Below are 25,469 nucleotides of genomic sequence, written 5' to 3'. Positions count from 1 at the left end.
GATTGAGGATGAAGCACACTAGGCACCACTCTGGCCAGAGAAGTGAGAGACTTAAAAGTGAGGACTGACATTCATTTTCTTGATATGGCCAATGTAAAAATTTGTTTCACTTGAAATGTGTATATTTATTATGCAGCTTATTTTTTCTCTTGTTTTCTTTCATTGCTCATTGGTGAGAAGGTGGAATGAGCGGGAAATAATTGCATGTTAATAAGGGAAATAAAACTACATTTTTTTAATTTTAAAAAATAAATTCTCAGTAACTTGTATAGTGTTACATGTATAGTGAGTTCTCTGTTACTGATGAGCTAATATGGTTTCTTGTTTTTTTCCTCTCTTTCAAATTACAGCTTTATATTCTTCCTATATTGGGAATTGACTCAGATTATGGATGTTACCGATTTGGCATCTCATCTTCTACTAATGCTCTTGTAATTGGTGCTACAGTCATGGAAGGTTTCTATGTTGTATTTGACAGAGCTCAGAAAAGGATAGGATTTGCATTGAGTTCCTGTGCAGGTAAGTAATTCTTGAATTATCTTACTGCTTAAGTTCGTTTTGCCTTCACTAAAAATACTTCCTATAAACAAATTTGGCAAATTAGTACCAAATCATTTTAATGATACTATTTTGCAGTATAATTTGACATCTTGAACTTCATCTTGAATCAACTTGCAGTTGATTTTTTTTTAATGAAGCATAGCTCTCCTCATATCTCTCTCTTAAATTTTGCCTTTTTAAAATTTTGTTTTAATCAGTTGTTCTAGAATGTCAAGACCTTTTTGGTTCCCGATTCTTCCAAGTTATATTTTCTGAGAATATAGAGAAGAAAAATAGACAAGGGAGAAGAATAGGCATACATATTCCCTTGTTTTGGGGATAATAATGAAGCATATACATGTGTGTGTGTATCTGCTATAAAGTGGACCCAAGATGATCTTGGAGAGAAAAACACTAGCAAACAAAGGAATCATGAGTGACCTCTTGATGATGATGCTTCTTCTGTGTATTCAAAGAAACTAGGGATTCTATGAGTATGGGATCACAGGGATGGGGCATAGCCCCTAGAAAGGGACATAAAATACAAAGGAAATGAAGTATTGTATTAGAGGAATAGCAAGTAAGGTCAGTGTGATTGAACTGTAGAATGCTTGTAGGGAAATGATGATTTAAGAATTCTAGAAAGGTAGTAAAGGACCAAATTGAAAAGGGATTTAAAACACATGATTTTATATATGATTATAAAGTTAATAAATGGAAGTGAATGAATGAGGGAGGGAAAAGTGATTTGGTCAGACTTGCACTTCAGGAAAGTCACATTTTGGCATTTTTACAGAGGATGATTCAAAGTTGTACATGAAAAGAAAGAAATGTATGTGGAGGATATTATAGAGATAGGAATAAGATTTGGCAGTGGGATAACAGGAGGCAAGAATGACACCAAAACAGTGCCTTCAGCAATAATTGGGAGATGAGTTTGTGGGAACAGAAAATGTGATCTGATTTCAACATGTTGAGTTTCACATGTCTCTACAGGGCCTTCATTCCAAAATGTATAATAAGCAGTTTGTGGTATGGGACTGGAGAACATAAGAGAGAATAGGGCAAGATAAATAGATTATGAACTCTCATGAACTCATGGGAACAGGTAAGATTACCAAGTAAGATAGTGTAGAGAAAGAGAAGAAAAGAGGGCTCAGAGAAGAGTCTTGCTGTTATACTCACAGTTATTAATCAAAGGAGACTTAGAAATTATCAGACAGGTAGGAGGGAAAACCAAAAAAAAGAGAAGTGTCACCAAAGTCCAAAGGGGAAAATTTATCCAGGAAAAGAGGAACCATCTTTAGTGTGAAAATGCTACAAAGAGATCAAGATATATGAAAATTAGGAAGAAATCACTAGACAGGGGAGGCTAAGTATGTATTATACATAGCAGGAATGGTAAGACCTACTGAGCGCTTTTTTAAAGATAGGGGAGACTTGAGCATGTTTATAGGTAGCAACAATGAAGGACTTTGTAGGCATAAAGAGATTTAAGATGAGAGAGATGAGTGATGGTAATAGGAATCTTTTTGAAAGATGAGAACGGGTAGGAGGATCTACAAGGATCCCTGTAGAGGAGTTGACCTTAATGAGGTGCCACTTCTTGATCAGAGGCTCAAGTAAAGGAGGAAATCATGTATGGGAGTAAAGGGGTTGTCAACAGTTTGTTCAGCGAGAACCTCCTGAATAGCCCCAATTTTCATGGCAAAATGTAAGATGGTATCCTCAGCTATAAGGATGACAAGGCAGGATTGTGTGGAAGACTTAAACAGAAAAGAGATTGGAACACCAATTATGTTGAGTTAAATAGAGTCAATTAAAGACTAAAAGGACTGTCTTTGTAAAGTGAAGACCCAGTTGAAATTAAACAATAAATTCATCAAAGTTGTTGTATGTGAAATCTACAAGAATCATAAGCATTCTTCACCAGGAAGAGGTAGAAAGAGAAATTGCATTCAAAATAGTTACAGATTTCATAAATTACGTCTCTCTACCAAACTGCAAATATATAAAAGAAATTGTAATACACTTGCTTTTATAAAGGTAGAAATATAACTGGAAATTGATTATTTGTGGTTGGACCATGTTAATATGATAAAAATGACAATGCTACCTAAAATGCCACAACAATCAAACTATCAAAGGATTTTTATACAGTTGGTAAAAAAGAGCAACAAAATTCACCTAGAGGAACAAAACATCAACATTCTCAAGGGAAATAATATAAAAGTATCAAACTTGTATAGGCTGTAAAACAGAATATTTATTATTAGGTTAGATTAGGTATAAAATATAAAAAGGAAATGAACCTGGTAGCCTAGTATTCAATATACCCAAACTCCCTCCCCTTCACTATTGAAATACAGACAGCAACTACATTTAAATGAACATCTCACACCACATACCAATAAAAGTTCAAATATATGTGTGCTTTAGACATAAGGACCAACAACCTAAACAGATTAGAGGAAAAATGAAGAAATGAACTTTTTGGTCTATGAGTAGGTGAAGGTGAAGAAGAGATAGGGAAAACCATACAAAACAAAATAGACAATTTTTCTACATAGTTCCAGTTCTACTGGTTTTCTACAAAACCAGTTCAGCAAAAATTAGAAAGGAAATGGTTAACTGAGAAAATTAATAGCATTTCTTTTATAAAGTTCTCATATCAAAAACATAAAAGGAACTGGTTCAACCTTACTAGAGTAAGAAGACCCATTTCCCATAAGAAAGGCCAAAGGCCATAAAAAGGTAGTTTTAAAGTATTAATGTTTTTATATTCTTTTAGTTTTAAATTTTAAGTTCTTAGTATCCTCTGACCACCTGTCCCACCCACTGAGAAGGTAAGCAAAATGATATCAATCATACATGTAAAATCAGACAAAACATTTACATATAATCCATATTTCAAAAAAATCAGGAAAATAAAGTGAAAAAATTATACTTTGATTTGCACTCAGAGTTCATCAATTTCCTCTCAGGAGGTGGGTGGCATTTTTTCATCATAAATCCTTGGAATTGTCTTTGATCATCATATGGATCAGAGTAGCCAAGTCTTTCACAGTTGATCGTCATTGCAACATTGCTGTTACTATGCACAATGATTTCCCAGTTCTTCTCACTTCACTTTGCATCAGTTCATACAGGTTTTGTTATGTTTCTTTCAAACCACTCCTTCATTTCTTATAGGACAATAGTACTCCATCACAATTATATGATACAACTTACTTAGCCATTTCCCACTCGATTTCTTATTCTTTGCCACCACAAAAAACTGCTATAAATATTTTTTACATATAGGTCCTTTTTCTTTGATCTCTATGGGATATAGACCTATTAATGGTATTGTTGGGCCAAGTGTATGCAATTGTATAGCCTTTTGGTCATAGTTCCAAATTGTTCATTAGAGTGTTTGGACCAGTTCACTACTCCACCAATAGTTCATTACTATACCTGTTTTTCACTCAATCCTTACAGCATCTGTCATTTCTGATACGTACGAGCTGGTACCTTATAGTTGTTTTGATTTGCACTTGTCACCAATAGAGATTTAGAATGTTTTTTTATATGACTATATATAGTTTTGATTTCTTCTTCCGAAAACTACCTGTTTATATCCTTTGACCACTTATCAGTTGTGAAATGGATCTTATTTTTGTAAGTTTGACTGAGTTCTATACTGTATATATTTGAGAAATGAAGCCTTTATCAGAGAAATTTTCTAAAGACATTTTTTATTTTACTATATTGTCTTTGACACTTTTTATATAATGTAGTTTCCCTTATTGTCTCTTTCAATAGGTCTATCTTTTGTTTTTGCTTTTTCTGATATGATTGCTACCTCTGCTTTTTTTACTTCAGTTGAAGGAAATTAGATTCTGTTTCTTTGTTTTAAATCTGTGCATTTCTGTTTCAAGTGTGTCTCTTATACACAACAAAGTGTTAGATTCTGGTTTCTAATCCATTCTACTATCTGATTCCATTTTTATAGGTAAGCTCATTCATTCACATTCACAGTCATACTTACTATTGCCCTCCATCCCATATTCTTCTGTTTCTTCCTCTCTTTTTATCCTGTTCTTCCTCAAAAGTCAAGTTTGCTTCTAACCATTGCCTCCCTTAATCTACTTGCACCTTTTGTTTTGTTCCCCCTTCCCCCTTTTCTTGTCATCTTCTCCTCCTATTTCTCTACTAGGTAAGTTACATATCTCTATATTGTTGAGTATGTGTATGTATGTATATGTGTGTACATATATACATATACACATATGTGTGTATATGTTCTTCCATTTTTAAACCATGCTAATAAAGATGAGATTCAAGTATTGTCTGCTACCTCTGTCTCATTTTTCCCTTCATTATAAAAGCTCTTTCTTGCATGCCTCTTTTGTGAGATTTTCCCAATTTGATCATTCCCTTCCCCTTGTTCCAATACACCCCTTTTTCTTACCCCTTCATTTCTTTTGGAGATCATTCCAACATAATCAATTTATACCCATGCCTTATGTCTATTTAGGCTTCTTTTAACTGCTGTAATAATGGTGAAATTCTTAGAAATGACATATATCATTTCTAATATAGGAATATAAACAGTTTAACATTTTTGATTCCCTTATGATAATTCTTTCATGTTGGCTATTTGTACTCTTCTTGAGTCTTCAGTTTTAATTTCAAATTTTCTATCCAGCCCTGGTCTTTTCATCAGGAATGCTTTAATGTCTTCTATTTCATTAAATATCCATTTTTCCCCTGAAGGAGTACACTTAGTTATGCTGAGTAGGTTATTCTTGGTTGTAATCATAGATTCTTTGCTTTCCAGAATATCATATGCCAAGCCCTCTCCTCTACTAATGTAGAAGCTGTTAAATCTTTTGTGATCCTCTATTTTACCCTCTGTATCTAAGATATTAGGGCAGTTTTCCTTGACAATTTTTTGAAATATGATATTTGGGCTCTTTCTTTGATAGTGACTTTCAGGTAATCCAGTAATTCTTACATTATCTCTCTTTGATCTCTTTTCCAGGTCAGCTGTATTTCTGATGAGATATTTCATATTTTCCTCTTTTTCTTCACTCTTTTTCTTGCTTTTCTTGTTTCTGGATGTCTCATAAAATGATTCCACTTCCCTAATTCTAATTTTTAAGGAATTATTGTCTTTAGTGAAATTTTGTACCTTTTTTTTTCCCATTTGGCCAATTATACTTTTAATGACTTCTCTTCAGTGGATTTTTGTACTTCATTTACATTTTGGGCAATTCTGGTCTTTTTTAAGATTCTATTTTCTTCATAATTTTTTTTCCTGTTTTTACCAAGCTGTTAATTTTCTTTTCATCATTTTTTTTCTTCACTCTCATTTCTTGGAAAACATCTTTTTCATGATTATTTCTTAGGGTGTAATAACATTTTATTAAATTCATTTACCATAATTTTTAGTTATTTGCTAATTCACTATATCAGTTCTTTGCTACCAGAAAAAAATTACTGTAGATATTTTTGTACATATGTGCCTACTTCCTATTTCAGTTATCTTTTTAGGCTACAGGTTTAATAATACTGTCATTGGGTAGAAGGGTATGCATAATTTAGTAATTTTGTGATTATAGTTCTAAATTGCTTCTGAGAATTGCTCAACTAGTATATGACTCCACCAAGAGTGCCTGTTTATCCACAACTCTGCCAATAACTGTATCCTTTTCCTTATTGTCATTTTTTGCATTATTCTCATTTCTTTTCTCAATATTTCCTCTACTACACTTATCTCTTCAAAATTCTTGTTAGTTTTGGGTCCAATTAGCATATTTCTTTGAGGTTTTTTGGTAGCTATTTTTTTCAGTCTTGTTCTGGGTTTATGTCTTGGTCTTCTCTGTTACTGTAGTAGCTTTTATAGTTTTATTGTTTGCTCACTTTCCCAACCTATTTCTTGACTTTGGATTTTATTTTAAAGTTGAGGTCTATGTATCTACAAGTGGGAAGGCACAGTGCCAAACTTCAGACCTTATCACCCTACTGTTTTCAAAGCTACTTATGGAAGTCTACAAGATTTTGGTGCTTCCAGGGAAGAATCCAGCAGTTTTCAAAAAATAAAAAAGAATCCATTGCATCAGTAATTATGTTTTTAAAATGCTCTAAATCAAAGATATCAATCACACAGCCAACAACATTCCCAAGTGCCCCAGAACCAGACTAAAATGTAATTGGAAAACATTTAACAAAATAAATAAATATACAATAAAACATTGACAATATTACATTTTAAAACTAGATCAATATGTGGCATACAGGGATTCTTATGTACAGATTAGTGACCTCATTTCTAGTTAAGCCTGACACCACTGCTCTAAATTAGAGATATTTAAAAGAGAGATTCTATTTCCTATTAGCTTGGGGAAAACAAAAAGATTTTAATGAATTTTAAAGTGACTACAACTAGGAGAAATGGCAAAAATATAAAGAAAAACAACTAAAAATCTGAGTACTTTATTCAAGACAAAAGATCATTATTGAAGAATAATGATGATGAAGTTTATTGCCCATGTCTTGATAGAGAAGTGATGAGCTTGATATCGAAATGAGACATTTTCAGATATAGCCAATGAAGAAATTTGTTACATGGACTTTTTCTCACTTAAATAGGGGAGTGAGCAGGTCAGCAATTTCTCTATATGAGAAGGAAGGAAAGAAGAGAGAAAGGAAAGGAGGAGCATTTTGTAATGGAAAAAAAGAGCTATTTCCATTTTTAATGGAAAAAAGAAAAGTAGGAAGACCAGATAGATCATCTTTGAAATCTGCACAGAATGGTCTTTTATACTTAAAAAAAAAACAAAACGTGCAGTTATATATACAATTCTATTGGGGTTTAAATATAGAATGAAATAAATAACCTGGTTTTACCCTCTGCCTCCTCTCTTCTTTATGAGACATTCCTACTCCTAATTGCCAATGGCCATTTCTTAGTATATAGAGATGAGTTTATATCTTTAACCCAGTTCTGCGTCTTTTGTATCAAACTCTTTCTGACAAAACAGATATTTGCTGATTAAAGAAATTGTTCTCTTGTTGTGGCAATTAATTTAAACTTCATGATGAAATTCTGTTCTGTGTCAATGCTATTTCTGTTGCCCATTTCTTATTAATATTTTAGTAAGTTAGGATTAAAGTCTTCTAAATTAAATTTCATAACTTCTTTTTATTGTTAGTTTTTCATATTGTTTTTAAATATGTATTATGATCTTAACATTGAGGAATCTATTTTACTGTGTATTCATGGCAACCTGGCTTTATCTTTTGTCTACCGTCAGATTCAAAAACAATTCCCTTCACCCCTCACTATTTGCTATCAGTTACGTACTATTTATTTAATTTTTTTTGAAATGTTTGCCATATCCAGTGCCTACCAATTCTTTTCTTGACTAAAACACTGATGATGTGATAGTATGAATCTTAAATCTAATTTATAAGCCTTTGGTACCTTTCATTCCTTCTTCCCAGCAAATCATGCTTTCCTATATATATATATATATATATATATATATGTGTGTGTATATATATATATATATATATACACATATATATATGTATATATATATATATATATATCTTACGATTGTAATCTTTCCCCACATTTAAACTGAAGTCACCAGGTATCAGTATATTTTTATTTATTTTGAAGATTCTTCTCAAGTTATTTGTAGAATTTCTCTATCTCTATCCACCTTCTGCAGCTCATCTTCTTGTGTAAGCTAGAAATATTCTCATGGTGTATTACTTCTACAAATAGTTATCATTAGTACCCTAATAAATGATAATTAGATAACCCATAAAATATTTCCCTTTACCTTTGGGTGTATAATAAAACTCACTCCATCATTTCCTTCCTTTGCCTCTCCAAGAAATGCTTGTGAGCTAACCTTCTATATACTTGCAAACTCTTTCTTCTGTTCTCGTTTATAGTGATCAAGATCGATGAATTGAGCTTCTGTATCTATTCAGTCATTGGACTCACATTTATAGTACCAATATTCAAAAGTTTGTGGAAGGTCAGATAACTGCATCCTCTTTCCCCTTTTAGATAACTCTGCTCTCATCAATTTGGAATGGAAAGATATTTTAAATTTTTATTTTTTCATGTGTTGCCTTGGCGAAAAAAAAATATATCATCACCTACTGGGCTGTCTACTAATGATATGCCTCTCTGTAGTTAATTAGATTGTTCCTTGGACAGTAGATTCAGTCTATTCCTAGAGTCATACTCAAAGCTTTTCTTGCCAGAGCTTGCATTCCACTGGCATAACCTTCAAGAAGCTAGATTCACATTTAAGCCATAGTAATATATTCATGTAGATTATTAAGAAGAACATCTTCATATGTGGGGAGGTGGGGAAGGGTATTAATATACATACTTCTAAATTCAATTTATTTCAATACTTGATTTTCATGGCCGTCATAATTGAAAGATGAAATGCAAATTGATCCCCACATGAAGAAAAGTGCATCATTGACTGTAATTAATTATATTCATTTTTCAATCCTACCAATTATACCAAGGTTTTTTGTTGAAATTTACCCTTTTTATAATTAACAAATGGGTTCAAAACCCTCTGAAAGTTTCCATTTTTAAGATTTTTAAACAATCAAGATATTTGTATGCACAAAGAACTACTAATTAACCAACTTACATTTTACAAATGTATAAAAAAATATAAGATAACAGCATGGTACAGTAAAAAGTTGCATGTTTATCAAAGGTTAGAATGAGCTGAAGCTAGCAAGGAAAGTTTAGGACAGCAAAAAGGGTGAGAGATGTGTTAAAACTATATTGAAGAAATGAGGAAAATTCAAGAAGGGATCTCAGCCTGTGTTAAGGCACAGATGCCTAAGGAGATTGTCGGTAACCCCTCATTAACCCTGTGTCTTTGTCAGATCAAATCTATACTTTTCTATTCAGTTTGGGATGTCACATTTTAGAAAAAACATTTATAAAAGGGAGTGGGTTATGACTTTAAGACGTATCCTTTTATACGTACAAAGCATGTATCCCTTTGGAGCTTCTTTCCAGTGTTTTTTTTTTTTTACATTTTCCTTGACACTCTTGACCTTTCCTTGTGCCACAATAAATTTATTATTTTTTCAAGCTCTATAATGTGATCATTTCCTAATTCAAATGCCATGTCTTTGAATACATAAATTAACTTAGATATATTGTCATTTGTATTATTTCAGCAAGTCCAACTACAATCACTTAACTGCCCTTCAGTTATTCAGGGCTATATTTCTGTAAAGAATATGTTATGGCTGTATTTGTTTAGTTTCTGTGTGTATCATCATAGGTGAATTGCCAAGCATTTTATACACTGTTTAGTTATTTTTTATCTTTTTTACTCTTCCTGCTGTGTTTTGTTGGTAATTTTCTAAAAGGGTAATAATTTGTGGGGATTGATTTTCCAGCCTGTTACTTTGCTAAAAATGCAGCTTATTTTTCTATTGACTCCTTAGACTTCTCTAAGCATACCAACACTCATCTGCAAAAAGTGATACTTTTACTTCCTCTTTGCCTGTGCTTCTTCTCTCAAATCCTTTTTCTCTTATGATTGCTATATCTAGCATTTCTACCTCTCTGTCAAAAAATAGTCACGAAAACCCCGCTTTGTGTGGGAATCAATTGAGTCATTCAATCCCTTGACTTTCGTAAAGTAACTAACAAAGATACTATACTCTAATATTTTAACCACATGAAAACAATTGCTCCAATTAATTAAATTCTTTAGCCTAAGTATGAAAAAAATTCTAGATCATTTTAAGAACAATTGAAAACCATTGGAAAAAAGAGATTGATTGAACAAGATGTATGTCTGGATTAGTTAAGGAGACTTAGTTATTGCCTGTTGGGGTATAATTTGTATTCAGTAGAACATCAGGCATAGTAGTGGTGAATACCATTCAAATCAAACTGCTGATGAGGAATCACTTGGGATGAGGGGAGAAGAATCCTGGCCTCAGTTTCAATCCCCACTCCTACCCCTGTTAACCTAGTACAACTTTGTGGACTTTAGAGGGGATTCAGACTTTTCATCATTGTCCTAGAAGTGTTCCTAGAACAATAGTTGGAAGCCAACTATAAACTAGATTCACTAAGGAAAGGAAAACTTGAGACTCTGAAAGGAGCCCAGAAAAGAAGCTGAACTATATCTAAGGGAAAATTCATGAGTATCCCTTCAAAGAGAGAAAAGGACTTCCAAGAACCAAAGATATGATATAATTTTGTTGCTAAGCGTGCTCATTAAGACAGAATCTATTTTTCTCTTAACTCTGTATGTACTGGTGGGAAACTGTGTCACTTTTTTTTTTTTTGGCACAGAGGAATATTTTGTACCAATAACTTAAAAAATAAACATGTATACACCCTTCAAAAAGTCAAATAAATGTAGCTAACTAATTGATATACATTGATAATCATAGGGGAAAGCACACTGGTAAAGGTTCAGAGATATTGCATTAGAAATTGATATCCAACCCTTCTGGATCCTCTAGAATTCTAAAAGAGGCATAGTAGCCACTCTTGGCAAACCTAACTTTCCAGCGAAGCAGTCGAGTTAGTTTTAGACCATGTGCTGCACTCACTTTGTCCTTAAACTTATTAGAAAGGCTTTTTCCTTATTATATTCTATATTCTTATATATATATATTCTACATTCTTATATATTATAAGGTTTTCCCTTATTATATTCAATATTGGGTTTTGGTTTTAGATAGATATATTTACCATATTAAGGAAAGGTTCACTGATTCCTGTTGTTTTGTGTTTTTAAAAGATATGTTTGTTATACCTTCACCCCTTTTTCAGAATCTATTCCTTTCTATTTTCAGCACTGGCTTTCTCTTTCCTTTTTATTCTTAACAGGAAAAAAGAAAGAAAAAAGGTAAGCTTTATCATATATTAAAATTCTGATATTTAACTAAAGAATTATTGAAAAATGTAAGATCCCCTGACTGGGGGATACCTCCCCCATAACAGTGGGGTTAGTTTGATTCCAAAGTGCTCCAAATTGATTACAGATGTTTAACCAATCATTATGAATACTTACAAACAGAGGCAATCTCAGGCAACTGTCAGCCAATTCAATGAATCCCTGATAAGACCCCCAAAAATCACCATGATAATTATAGAAATCAGACAAAGGGACAAAGAGCCATAGAGTGCTTCACTGCAAATTGTGGGGGGTGAGGGGAGAGGGGCTTTCTGTTCAGTTAATATTTTGGCTAATATGTTCCTAGACATCCAGGCCTTTACTCAGCACTGGAGGGTAAATGCCCAGGCACTCAAGGTTGGGTACTGGTCATGTGCCAGTCACAGTATCTAAGTTGTGACTCAGTGTCTGAATTATGATTCAGTATCTTAAGTTTTGATTTTTAACGGATCACCATGTCTGAACTTCCATCTTTCACAGAACTTAAGTCAATGGCTTTTACTTTGTACTGTGGACTGTGGCATTTTCCCAGTAGGAACCCCATAAATAATTTTGGGACATTGCTTTATGGAATTACTATTTGTTTCTGAAACTAAAAATACAAAACTATTTTAAAGATCATTATTTCTCCACCTTAAAGTCCTTTTCAAATAAGTCTTCAGGGATTCAGTAAGATAGGTTCAGTGTTGATACATAGAATTCAAAATAATCTACCAACTTTATTTAAACATGAATTTCAACTTCTTGGATTTCTAAGAAGCCTTTATCAAATATAAAATAAGATGATTTGATTTTTAACTTTTCCTCCTCTACTTCTGTGCTCTAAAGTTTATGGTAAATGTCAGGCATCATATACCTTTACTTCAACAGGGTGGTTTACTTTTAGATTCCCAGTGCAGTGCTGTTATTTTTTTAAAAATATTATTTTTTTCAATTTCATGTAAAGATAGTTTTCAACATTCATTTTTATATGATTTTGAGTTCCAAATTTTTCTCCCTTTCTCCCCTATAACTTCCCCAAGACAGCAAACCATCTGATATAGTTTCTATATGTGCAACTGTGTTAAACATATTTCCACATTAATCATGTTGTGAAAGAAGAAACAGAACAAAAATTTTAAAAAATTAAAAAAAGAAATTGAAAAGGGTATGCTTTGATCTGCAACAAGACTCCATCAGTTCATTCTCTGAATGTGAATAGAATTTTCCATCCAGAATTTTTTGAAATTGTCTTGGGTCATTTTATTGCTGAGAGGAGCTAGGTCTATCATAGTTGATCGCTGCTCTTACTGTGTACTGTGTGCTTCTCCTGGTTCTGCTCACCTCACTTAGCATCAGTTCACATAAGTCTTTCCAGTTTCTCTGAAACTATCCTGTTCATCATTTCTTACAGTACAAAAGTATTCCATTATATTCATGTGCTACAACTTATTCATCCATTCCCCAATTGATGGGGTGTCCCCCTCAATTTCCAATTCTTTGCCACCACAAAAAGAGCTGCAATAAATATTTTTATACATTTGGGACATTTTTTTTATTTTTAATTTAATAAAACAAGTATTTCCATAACTTAGCACAATAAAAAAGATGATTGCACATGAAACTGCAAATCTACTGTGAACAATTTGCTATTCCTTTCAAATATATCTGAAATTATCATGTAAAATTCTTTTTTTTCTTCCCTTCCCTTACCCTGCCCTAGAGATAACTAGTATTAGACCCTAACAGCGTGTGTGTGTGTGTGGTTGCGTGTGTGTAAAATTATTTTATACATTATTCTCTGTGTCAGTCCTTTCTCTGGATACAGAGAGCATCCTTCTTCATATGTCCTTTACAGTTAGTTTAGGTATTTATAATAGTCAAAATAACTTATTCACTCAATGTTGTTCTTAAAAATATATTGCCAAGGGTGGAGCAAAGATGACAGAGTTAAGGCAGGGAGTTGCTTGACCTCTCCCCCAAACCTCTCCAAATACCTGTAAAAAATAACTCTAAACAAATTCTGGAACTACAGAAGTGACAAAATGACAGAATGAAACAAATCTCCAGACCAAGACAACCTAGAAGGTCAAGAGAAACTGTCTATCACACCAGGCTGGGAGATGGAAGACAATGTGAAATATCTCACTGGAAAAACAACTGACCTGGAAAATAGATCCAGGAGACATGATTTAAAAATTATTGGACTACCTAAAATCCATGATCAAAAAAAGAGCCTCAACATCATTTTTCAAGAAATTATCAAGGAAAACTGCCCTGATATTCTAGAACCAGAGGGGAAAAGAAAAATGGAAAGAATCCACCAATCACCACCTAAAAGAGATCCCAAAAGGAAAACTCCTAGGAATATGGTAGCCAAATTGCAGAGTTCCCAGGTGAAGGAGAAAATATTGCAAGCAGCCAAAAAGAAACAATGAAAGTATTGTGGAAATACAATCAAGCTAATACAAGATCTGGCAGCTTCTACATTAAGGTATTGAAGGGCTTGGAATATGGTATTCTGGAGGTCAGAGGGGCTAGAATTAAAACCAAGAATCATCTTCCTGGTAAAACTGAGTATAATACTTCAGGGGAAAAATGGATATTCAATTAAATGGAGGACTTTCAAGCATTCTTAATGCAAAGACCAGAGTTGAATAAAGAATTTGACTTTCAAATACAAGAATCAAGAAAAGCATGTAAAGGTGAACAGGAAAAAATAGTCATAAGGGACTTTTTAAAATTATACTCTTTACATTCCTACCTGGAAAGATGATATTTGTAACTCATGAGACCTTTCTCAACATTTGGGTAGATGGAGTAAATTAGATAGATAGATAGATAGATAGATAGATAGATAGATAGATAGATAGATAGATAGATAGATAGATAGATAGATGATAGATAGATAAGATAAGATAGATTAGATAGATTAGATAGGTGATAGATAGATGGCACAGGATGAGTTGAATATGAAGGGATGATATCTAAAAATAAAATTTAATAGTGAGAGAAGAATATATTGGGAAAAGGAGAAATAGAGAGATAGAATGGGATAAATTATCTCACATAAGAGACAAGAAAAAGGTTTCAGAGTAGAGGGGAAGAGGGGGAAGTTGAGAGGGAATGAGTGAACTTTACTTGCATTGGATTTGGCTTAAGGAGGGAATAACATACACACTCAATTGGGTATCTTACCCTACAGGGAGTAAGGGAGAAGGGGATGGGAGATGTCATATAAAGGAGGGTAGATTGGGTTAGGGGGTAGTCAAAAGGAAACACTTTTGAAAAGGGACAGGGTCAGAAAAGAAAATAGAATAAGTGAGAGGGCAAGATAGGATGAAGGGAAATACAGTTAGTCTTTCACAACATGACTGTGATGGAAATGTTTTGCATAATGACACATGTATAACCTACATTGAATTGTTTGCCTTCTCAATGAAGGTGGATGTGGAAGGAAGAAAAGAGAGAACTTGGAACTCAGAGTTTTAAAAACAAATGTTAAAAATAGTTTTTACACACAACTGGGAAATAAGATATACAGGCAATTGAGTATAGAATTCTATCTTGCCCTACAAGAAAGTAAGGGGAAAGAGGACAAGGGAGGGCAGACTGGGAGAAGGTGTAATCAGAATGCATACCATTTCTGGGGGGGGAGAAGAAATGAGAAAATTTAGAACTCAAAATCTTGTGGAAATGAATGTTGAAAAGTAAAATTTAATTAATTAAAAAATTTTAAAAACCAAATTGCTATTGCCGTATATAATATTCTCTTGGTTCTGCATATTTCACTGTTCCTTACTTCATGCAAGTTTTTCCATGTTTTTCTAAGATGATTGAGCTCATGATTTTTTATAACACAGTAGCATTCCATCACAATCATATACCACACTTATTCAGCCTGTCCCCTGCAATTCCCAGTTCTTTGCCACCACAAAGAGAGATGCTATAAACATTTTACAACATAGATGACTTCCTTTTCTTTCCCCTAATTATCTTTGGAAATAGACCAAGTAGTGGTATTGCAGGTCAAAGGGTATAGGTGATTTTATAACAATTTAGTCATAATTCCAGATTGATCTCCAAAATGATTAGATCATTTCACAATTCAACCAACAATGTAGTAGTGTCCCAATTTTTCCACAGCTCCTCCAATATTTGTCACTTTTTCCTTCTATCATTGTAGCCAATCTGGTAGGTGTAAAATGATATCTCAAGATTTTTTTAGTTTACATTTCTCTAATCAATAATGATGTAGATAGAGTATTTTTCAAATGACTGAAATTGTTGTGATTTCTTCATTGGAAAACTGCCTTTTCCTGTCTCTGACCATTTGTCAATTGGGAAATGATTCATATTCTTATTAGATTTGACAAAGTTTTTTTATGACTTTTAGATATGAGACCTTTTTTTTTTTTTAATTATTAAATTTATTTATTTAACTTTTAACATTCATTTTCACAAAATTTTGGGTTACAAATTTTCTCCCCTTTTATCCCCTCCCCCCCCAAACACCAAGCATTCTAATTGCCCCTATGACCAATCTGCTCTCTCTTCTATCATCCCTCTCTGCCCTTGTCTCCATCTTCTCTTTTGTCCTGTAGGGGCAGATAGCTTTCTATACCCCTTTACCTGTTTTTCTTATTTCCTAGTGGCAAGAACATTACTTGACAGTTGATCCTAACACTTTGAGTTCCAACTTCTCTTCCTCCCTCCCTCCCCACCCCTTCCCTTTGGAAGGCAAGCAATTCAATATAGGCCATATCTGTGTAGTTTTGCAAATGACTTCCATAATAGTTGTGTTGTATAGGACTAACTATATTTCCCTCCATCCTATCCTGTCCCCCATTACTTCTATTCTCTTTTGATCCTATCCCTCCCCATGAGTGTCGACCTCGAATTGCACTCTCCTCCTCATGCCCTCCCTTCTATCATCCCCCCCACCCTGCTTGTCCCCTTATCCCCCACTTTCCTGTATTGTGAGATAGGTTTTCCTACCAAAATGAGTGTGCACTTTATTCTTTTCTTTAGTGGAATGTGATGAGAGTAGACTTCATGTTTTTCTCTCACCTCCCCTCTTTATCCCTCCACTAATGAGTCTTTTGATTGCCTCTTTTATGAGAGATAATTTGCCCCATTCAATTTCTCCCTTTCTCTTCCCAATATATTTCTCTCTCACTGCTTGATTTCATTTTGTTTTAAAGATATGATCCCATCCTATTCAATTCACTCTGTGCACTCTGTCTCTATGTATGTGAGCGTGTGTGCATGTGTAATCCCACCCAGTACCCAGATACTGAAATGTTTCAAGAGTTACAAATATTGTCTTTCCATGTAGGAATGTAAACAGTTCAGCTTTAGTAAGTCCCTTATGACTTCACTTTGCTGTTCACCTTTTCATGGTTCTCTTCATTCTTGTGTTTGAAAGTCAAATTTTCTTTTCAGCTCTGGTCTTTTCATCAAGAATACTTGAAAATCCTCTATTTCATTGAAAGACCAATTTTTCCCCTGAAGTATTATAGTCAGTTTTGCTGGGTAGGTGATTCTTGGTTTTAGTCCTAGTTCCTTTGACTTCTGGAATATACTGTTCCATGCCCTTCGATCCCTTAATGTAGAGGCTGCTAGATCTTGTGTTATCCTGATTGTATTTCCACAATACTTGAATTGTTTCTTTCTAGCTGCCTGCAGTATTTTCTCCTTGACCTGGGAACTCTGGAATTTGGCCACAATGTTCCTAGGAGTTTCTCTTTTTGGATCTCTTTCAGGCGGTGTTCTGTGGATTCCTTGAATATTTATTTTGCCCTCTGGTTCTAGAATCTCAGGGCAGTTTTCCTTGATAATTTCATGAAAGATGATGTCTAGGCTCTTCTTTTGATCATGGCTTTCAGGTAGTCCCATAATTTTTAAATTGTCTCTCCTGGATCTATTCTCCAGGTCAGTTGTTTTTCCAATGAGATATTTCACATTATCTTCCATTTTTTCATTCTTTTGGTTTTGTTTTGTGATTTCTTGGTTTCTCATAAAGTCATTAGCCTCCATCTGTTCCATTCTAATTTTGAAAGAATTATTTTCTTCAGTGAGCTTTTGAATCTCCTTTTCTATTTGGCTAATTCTTCTTTTGAAAGCATTCTTCTCCTCATTGGCTTTTTGAACCTCTTTTGCCAATTGAGTTAGGCTAGTTTTTAAGGTGTTAATTTCTTCAACATTTTTTTGGGTCTCCCTTAGCAGGGAGCTGATCTGCTGTTCATGCTTTGACTTCATGTCTCTCATTTCTCTTCCCAGCTTTTCCTCCACCTCTCTAACTTGATTTTCAAAATTCTTTTTGAGCTCTTCCATGGCCTGAGCCCATTGGGTGGGCTGGGACACAGAAGCCTTGATTTCTGTGTCTTTGCCTGATGGTAAGCATTGTTCTTCCTCATCAGAAAGGAAGGGAGGAAATGCCTGTTCGCCAAGAAAGTAACCTTCTATAGTCTTATTTCTTTTCCCTTTTCTGGGCATTTTCCCAGCCAGTGACTTGACCTCTGAATATTTTCCTCACACCCACCTCACCTCCTGATCCTCCCAGCCCCTGTTTGTGGTCTGAGATTCAAATGCTGCTTCCAGCCTCAGGGCTTTTGGCGGGGGCAGGGCTGCTATTCAGTATGAGATTATGTTCTGGTGCTGAGGTCGGGGCAGGGCCACCTCTCAGGCTCAGTTCCCTCAGGGGGTTTATGCACAGAGCTTCCGCAATGGATTCAGGCTCCCGCCCACTTGGGGAGCCCCTGTCTGCAGCCGCCTCTCAGCTTCTACCTCCCGGGGGGGGGCCTGAATTATGGGGGCACCCCACTCCCCTCTCGACCCGCCAAAGAGACTCTCTCACCCACCCCTGTCACCTGTGGGTGGAGGGACTTGTGCGGCCGCTGGAGATCCCGTCCCTGAAGCCTGCTCGGATCTGTTTCTCTCGGTGCCGCAGCCGTGGCCGCAGCAGGTCTGGGCTGGGCTTTGTGTCTGCAGCGCGACGGACCTTTTGCAAGAGGTTTGCAGATCCCTCTGTGGGTGGAGGGACCCGCGTGGCCGCTGGAGATCCTGTCTGTGAAGCCTGCTCGGATCTTTTCCTCTCGGTGCCGCGGCCGCGGCAGGGCTGCACTCAGCTCCCAGTCCCGGCGCCCAGTCCGCAGCGCGAAGGACCCCCTGTGAAAGGTTTGCAGGTCTCTCTGGAACAGAAATCTCCCTCGCTCCTATGTTCCGTGGCCTCTGGGTGCGGAATTCGCCGTGAGTTACTTCCCTGTAGCCATTCTATGGGTTGTGGGTTCAGAGCTATGTGTATGTGCGTCTTTCTACTCCGCCATCTTGGCTCCGCCCCTCCTAGATATGAGACCTTTACCTGATAAACTGTCTATAAATTTTTCCCAATTTCTGCTTTCCTTCTGATCTTGACTACATTTGTTTTATTTGTACAAAAACTTTTAATTTCATATAATCAAAATTATACATTTTTCACCTACTTTTGCTGTCTCTTGTTTATTCATAAATTGTTCTTCTATCCATAAGTCTGATAAATAATATGTTCCATATTCTCTCTTGAAAAATCTCTAGACAGTCTCAGTTCCGCCACTTCTGCCACCCAGAGACCGCTAAACCCAACCCACCTTCCTTCCCCCTCCCCATCCTTCTGTCTGCAGCCTCCACTCACTCCCAGCACAGAACATTCATTCGTGGATGAAAATGAGCTGGTACGGAAGGCCAAATTGGCTGAGCAGGTGGGGAGATATGATGGCATGGCAGCCCTGCATGAAGTCTGTAACTGAGCAAAGAGCTGAATTATCCAACGAGGAGAAGAATCTTCTCTCTGTTGCTTACAAAAATGTTGTAGGGGCCCGATGGTTATCTTAGAGGGTTGTTTCAAGTATTGAACAAAAGATGGAAGGTGCTGGGAGAAAAAAAAAACAGCAGATGGCCTGAGAATACAGAGAGAAAATTGAGACTGAACTAAGAGATATTGGCACTGATGTACTGTATTGGAAATGTTCTTGATTTCTAATGCTTAGCAAGCAGAAAGCAAGGTTTTCTATTTGAAAATGAAAGGAGCCCAGTACCGTTATTTGACTGAGGTTGCAGCTGGTGATGACAAGAAAGGAATAATACAACAAGCATATCAAGAAGCATTTGAAATCAGCAAAAAGGAGATGCAACCAATGCATCCTATAAGATTGCGTCTGGTCTTGAACTTCTCTGTGTTCCATTATGATGGAACTCTCCAGAGAAAGTCTACTCCCTTGCAAAAACAGCTTTTGATGAAGCCATTGCTGAACTTGATACATTAAGTGAAGAATCAGGCAAAGACAGCTCACTAATAATGCAATTACTGAAAGACGACTTGACATTGTGGTCGTCGGACACCCAAGGAGATGAAGCTGAAGCAGGAGAAGGAGGGGAGAATGAACCAGCCTTCCAACTTTTGTCTGTCTCATTCTAAAATTTGCCCAGTAGACCATTTGTCATCCATGCTGTCCCACAAAAAGTTTTTGTTTATGATTGATGACAAGTTTATGTTGCTTCTATTTGGATTTCTATATTTCCCATATGGCTTTATATTATATTATATTATATTATACTATACTATACTATATTATATTATATTATGTTTAATATTAGGGGAGTAGAGCCAGTTAGCACTTGGGAACTTATCTGTTTTCTTCGGAGGTGACCAATAGGGAGATAGGGAATTTTTATACACGTTTTACATTTTTGGCATAGTACTTTTGGTACATTGTGATTTCACAAGAACAGTGTTAAAAACAACTTCCTTGTCTAAGCAAAAAAAACTGCCTACATATTAATCTGTCGTCATGGGAGGATGAAGGGATAATTGGTTCTAGCCACAGGTATAGCTATTTTGGGTACTTTAGGGTTGGAGCACTCATGGCTGTGGTAGAAACAGATGTTCCATAGATATTACATATCATTCCATGTGTATCTGTGGAATACACAATCTCAACGTGTACACCTTTATGATTGCAGTTGCAAAAGTGTTCCTTAAGACAAAGTTTTAACCCAGTCAATTTACTCTGGAGAAGTGCAGAAATGTTCACATCCCATTATTTGTAAAATTACCTGCTGTTTGCTTTCATTATTTTGCTCCACTCATTTTGTTTGTATTTAAATGGTTTAGGCAAACCTAAGAACAAATGTACAAGTAAAGATGCAGTAAAAATGAATTGCTTGATATTCATAAAGTCACTATCAAGCATAGCGGTAAAACAAGACAAGTATTTAACTTTTTTTAGGTTTTTTTGCTTTTGTGATTTTTTTTGATACTTGCCTAATGTGCATGTGCTGTAAAAATAGTTAACAGGGAAATAATTTGAAATGATGGTTAGCTTTGTTTAATGTCTTCAGAAATTTTCAGGCCCAGTGCCCTTAGTCCATCCCCACCATACTGTCGACCTTCCCCTGCCCTGTGGGTGGAAGCCTAAACCGCGGAATAATGCAAAAGTGGCTGTGCTTGGTACTTCTTAAGGAATTGGACAGCACTTTCACTGCTCCTGAAGAATAGCCCTTTGGTGAACCATCTAACTCCCTGTGACATTGTTCATACCCCTGGTGTAGCAACTGATTTGAGCCACATTGAGACCAGAGCAACTGTAATAGGTTACATGGGACCTGAGCAGCTGCCAGATTGCTTGAAGGGCTGTGACGTTGTTGTGATTCCTGCAGGAGTCCCCAGGAATGACTTGTGATGATCTTTCATCACAGAATACTACGATTGTGCTACTTTGGCTGCTACCTATGCCAAGCATTGACGAGAAGCCATGATCTGTATTATTGCAAACCCAGTCAATTCTACCATCCCTATCACATCTGAAGTTTTTAAGAAAAAATTAATACATGACCTAGATGTAGAGATATTTTCCTTTTTTTCATTCATAAAGGGAAAGAAATGTTTATGAACAATCCAAGCATAATTGTTAAAAATATGTGAATTAAGTTGATATGTTAAGAAACAAGGCATGCACAACCCCACCAAAATCTTTGGTGTAACAATCGTGGATGTGCGTGTGTTCGTCCTTTGTTGCCAAAGACCATCATCAGAGAAATGATGGCATGGCTTGCACTTGACTTTGTTTTGAGTGAGGGAGGGCTGTGCAGGTCACCAGCCTCACTTCTCCAGAGCCATCTGAATCCAGTGACCAGAAATTCATCAGCATGACTGAAGATGAACCAGGATGAGGCAATTGGGGTTAAGTGACTTGCCCATGGTCACACAGCTAGTGAGTGTCAAGTGTCTGAGATGAGGTCTAAACTCAGGTCCTCCTGACTCCTACACTGGTGCTCTATCCATTGTACCCCCTACCCAAACAACCCTGGATATCATCAGAGCAAATACTTTTGTTGCGGAACTGAAGGGCCTAGATCCAGCTCGAGTCAATGTCCCTGTCATTGGTGGCCATGCAGGTAAACCTATCATCCCCCTGATCTCTCAGTGCACACCTGAGATGGAGTTTCCTGAGGATCAGCTGAAAACCCTGACAGGAAGGATCCAAGAGGCTGAGACAGAGGTTGTCAAAGCTAAAGCTAGAGCAGGTTCTACTACCCTAACAACAGCCTATGCCAGTGCCAGATTTGTCTTCTCTGTTGTGGACACAACCAGCAGGAAAGAAGGAGCCTTCGAATGCTCCTTTGTCAGATAAGAAGAAACAGACTGCTCCTATTTTTCCACACTGTTGCTGCTTGGGTAAAAAGGCACCCAAGAAGAACCTGGGCATCGGCAAACTACCTTTTTGAGGAGAAGATGGTTACTGAGGCCATTCCCAATCTGAAAGCTTGCATCAAAAAAGGAGAGGACTTTATCAAAAACATGAACTGAGAAAGCCATACTGTGAAAAGAGGAGCCCATTTCCTTAACCTACTAAAGCGTCATGTCACTTGAAAGATATTTCATATGCAGTGCATCCATACTGAGGAGATTGATTGTAGTAATGAATTTTGTCGATTGGTATATTGGCACAGCAATAAAAAACCATCATCTTTTTTTTTTTTTTAAAGAAATTTTCATGAACAATTCACTGATCAGTGAAGTCTTTCTATTTGTACTTTACCTTTTGTTCTAGAACTTCAGGACAATTTTTCTAATAATTTCTTATTATATTGTATGCAGATTTTTTTTATCATAACTTTCAAGTAATCTGACAGTTCTTAGGTTGTCTCTGATCTTTTCTTCAGATTGTGGTTTTTCTAATAAGATGTGCCAGATTCTCTTCTATTTTTTCTAATTTTATTGCATCTTGGTCTTATAATATCTCTTGATTCCACTTTCTCAATTCTGGTTTTCAAGGAGTTATTTTCTTATGATTTTATATCTTTTTTCAAATTTATTAACTTTCTTTTCACAATTTTCTTGAATTTTTTTTCTAATTTTTCTTCATTCTCTCTTATTTTAATTTTTTTACTTTTCCCTTTTTATGATCTCTGGGATAAAAGCCTAGTTAGTGTTATCACTGGATCAAAGGGTATACCCAGTTTGACTGTCCTTTATGCATACTTACAAATTGCTCACTAGAATGGTTGGATCAGTTCACAACTCTGCCAACAATCATGAGTGGCCTAATTTTCACAATTCCCCAGTATTTATCATTTTCCTTATCTGAAATATTAGCCAATCTGATAGGTGTGAGATGGTACCTCAGAATTGTTTTAATTTGCATTTATCTAATGAAGAGTGATTTAGAGCATTTTTTATATAATTATAATTTTTTCATTTATTCATTGGGAAACTGCCTTTTCATATCCTTTGGCCATTTATCAGTTGGGATATGACTTGTATTTCTATAAATTTGACTCAGTTCTCTATATAGTAAGAAATGAGACCTTTGTCAAAAACACTTATTGTAAAAACTTTCCCAGCTTTCTGGTTTCCTTATTATCTTGATTGCATTAGTTTTATTTTGTAAAAACTTTTTAAATTTAATGCAATCAAAATTATCCATTTTACATTTCATGCTGTTTTCTAAATCTTGTTTGGTCAAAAATTCTTCCCTTCTCCAGACATATGGCAGGTAAATTATTCCTTGCTCTTTCAATTTGCTTATATGTAAGTCATGCACCCATTTTGATCTTCTCTTAGTCTAGCTATGCCTTATCTGTACCTACTTTCTGCATGACTATTATTCAGTTTTCCCAGAAGTTTTTGTCAAATAGTGAGTTCTTATCACAGAAGCTGGAGTCTTTGGGTTTATCAAACAATAGATTACTATAGTCATTTACTTTTGTGTCTTGTGTACTTAAACTATTCCATTGATCCTCCATTCTATCTCTTAGCCAGTACCAAATATTTTTATTATTGCCATCTCTCTTTGTACTTTTTCTTTAATTCCTTGACCTTTTGTTCTTCCAGATAAATTTTGTTATTTTTTCTAGCTCTATAGAATGTGTTATGGCTCTGAATAAGTATATTAATTTAGGTAGAATGATCATTTTTATTATATTTACTCAGCCTACCCATGAGCAGTTGATATTTTTCCAGTTGCTTAGATCTGACCTTATTTGTGGGAAAAATGCTTTGTAATTGCACTCATATAGTTCCTGATTTGTCATGCCAGGTAGACTCCCAAGTGTTTTATATTGTCTACAGTTACTTTAAATGGAATTTCTCTGTCTCTTGCAGCTGGGCTCTGTTAGTAATATATAGAAATGTTAATGGTTTATGTGGGGTTTGTTTTATGTCTTGCAACTCTGATAAAGTTGCTTGTTATTTCAAGAAGTTTTTTAATTGATTCTCTAGGATTCTCTAAGTAGCATCATATTATCTGCATAGAATGGTAGTTTTGTTTCCTCATTGCCTATTCTAATTCCTTCCATTTCCTTTTCTTCTCTTATAACTAAAGTTAACATTTCTAGTACAACATTGAATAATAGTGGTGATAATGGGCATCCTTGCTTCATCAGTAATCTCATCGGGAAGGCTTCTAGCTTATCCACATTACAGATAATGTTTGCTAATGGTCTTGGATAGATAATACTTATCATTTTAAGGAAAACTCCATTTATTCCTTTGCTCTTTAGTGTTTTTAATAAGAATGAGGCACTATATTTTATCAAAAGTTTTTTCTCTATTTAGATAACCATATGACTTCTGGGATTTTTTTTATTAATATGATCAATTATGCTCATAGTTTTCTAAATATTGATCCAGTGCTACATTCCTGGAATAAATCCTACCTGTTCATAGTGTATTTTCTTGAAGATAAATTGCTGTAATTTCTTTGCTAATATTTTTAAAATTTTTCCATCAATATTCATTAGGGAAATTGGTTTATAATTATCTTTCTGTACTTCAGCTCTTCACAACACCATATTTTGTTGTGAAATGAATTTGGTAGGACTCTTTGCCTATTTTTCAAAACAACGTATAAAGTATTGGAATTCATTGCTCTCCAAAAGTTTGGTAGAATTCACTTATAAATCCTTCTGGCCCTGAATGTTTTTTCTTAAGTATTTCACTGATGATTTATTTAATTTCTTTTTTTAAAATAAGGGTAGGTATTTTTTTTTCTTTTCAGTTAATTTGGCTACTTTCTGTTTTTGTGGACATTCATCCACTTAATTTAGATTGTCAGATTTATTGGCATACAGTTAGGCACATCTTAATTAATGCTTTAATTTCCTCTTCATTGGTAGTGAATTCACCCATTTCATTTTTGATATGGGTAATTTCATTTTCTTTCTTTTTCTAAATCAAATTAACCAAAGTTTATCTATTTTATTGTGTTTTTTATAAAACTAGCTCTTGGTTTTATTTATTAGTTTATTAGTTTTCTTACTTTCAATTTTATTAATTTCTCCTTTGATTTTCAGGATTTCTAATTTGGTGTTTAATAGGTTATTTTTAATTTGTTCTTTTTCTAACTCTTTTTGTTGCATGCCCTACATTTATCTGTTCTTTCTCTTATCATTTTAAGCATTTAGAAATATAAAATTTCCCCTAGTAGTACTTTTTATCATCCT

General features: G+C 35.1%; 1 protein-coding gene and 2 pseudogenes across 1 annotated transcript in view; all 3 read left to right on the top strand.

Moving 5' to 3' along the window:
• BACE2 (beta-secretase 2) overlaps positions 1-25,469 on the top strand; it is a 124,356-nt gene that overhangs the window by 92,549 nt on the left and 6,338 nt on the right. Inside the window, exon 8 of the mRNA XM_072614781.1 lies at positions 351-519. Coding sequence (XP_072470882.1) covers positions 351-519 — 169 coding nt within the window. The remainder of the gene's footprint in view (positions 1-350; positions 520-25,469) is intronic.
• On the top strand, positions 19,037-19,975 carry LOC140503079 (14-3-3 protein zeta/delta pseudogene; annotated as a pseudogene).
• On the top strand, positions 21,476-22,577 carry LOC140503848 (malate dehydrogenase, mitochondrial pseudogene; annotated as a pseudogene).

Source organism: Notamacropus eugenii, chromosome 5 (genome assembly GCF_028372415.1).
Source record: "Notamacropus eugenii isolate mMacEug1 chromosome 5, mMacEug1.pri_v2, whole genome shotgun sequence".
Lineage (NCBI taxonomy): Eukaryota > Metazoa > Chordata > Mammalia > Diprotodontia > Macropodidae > Notamacropus > Notamacropus eugenii.
This window is presented reverse-complemented; position numbering and strand designations above follow the sequence as displayed.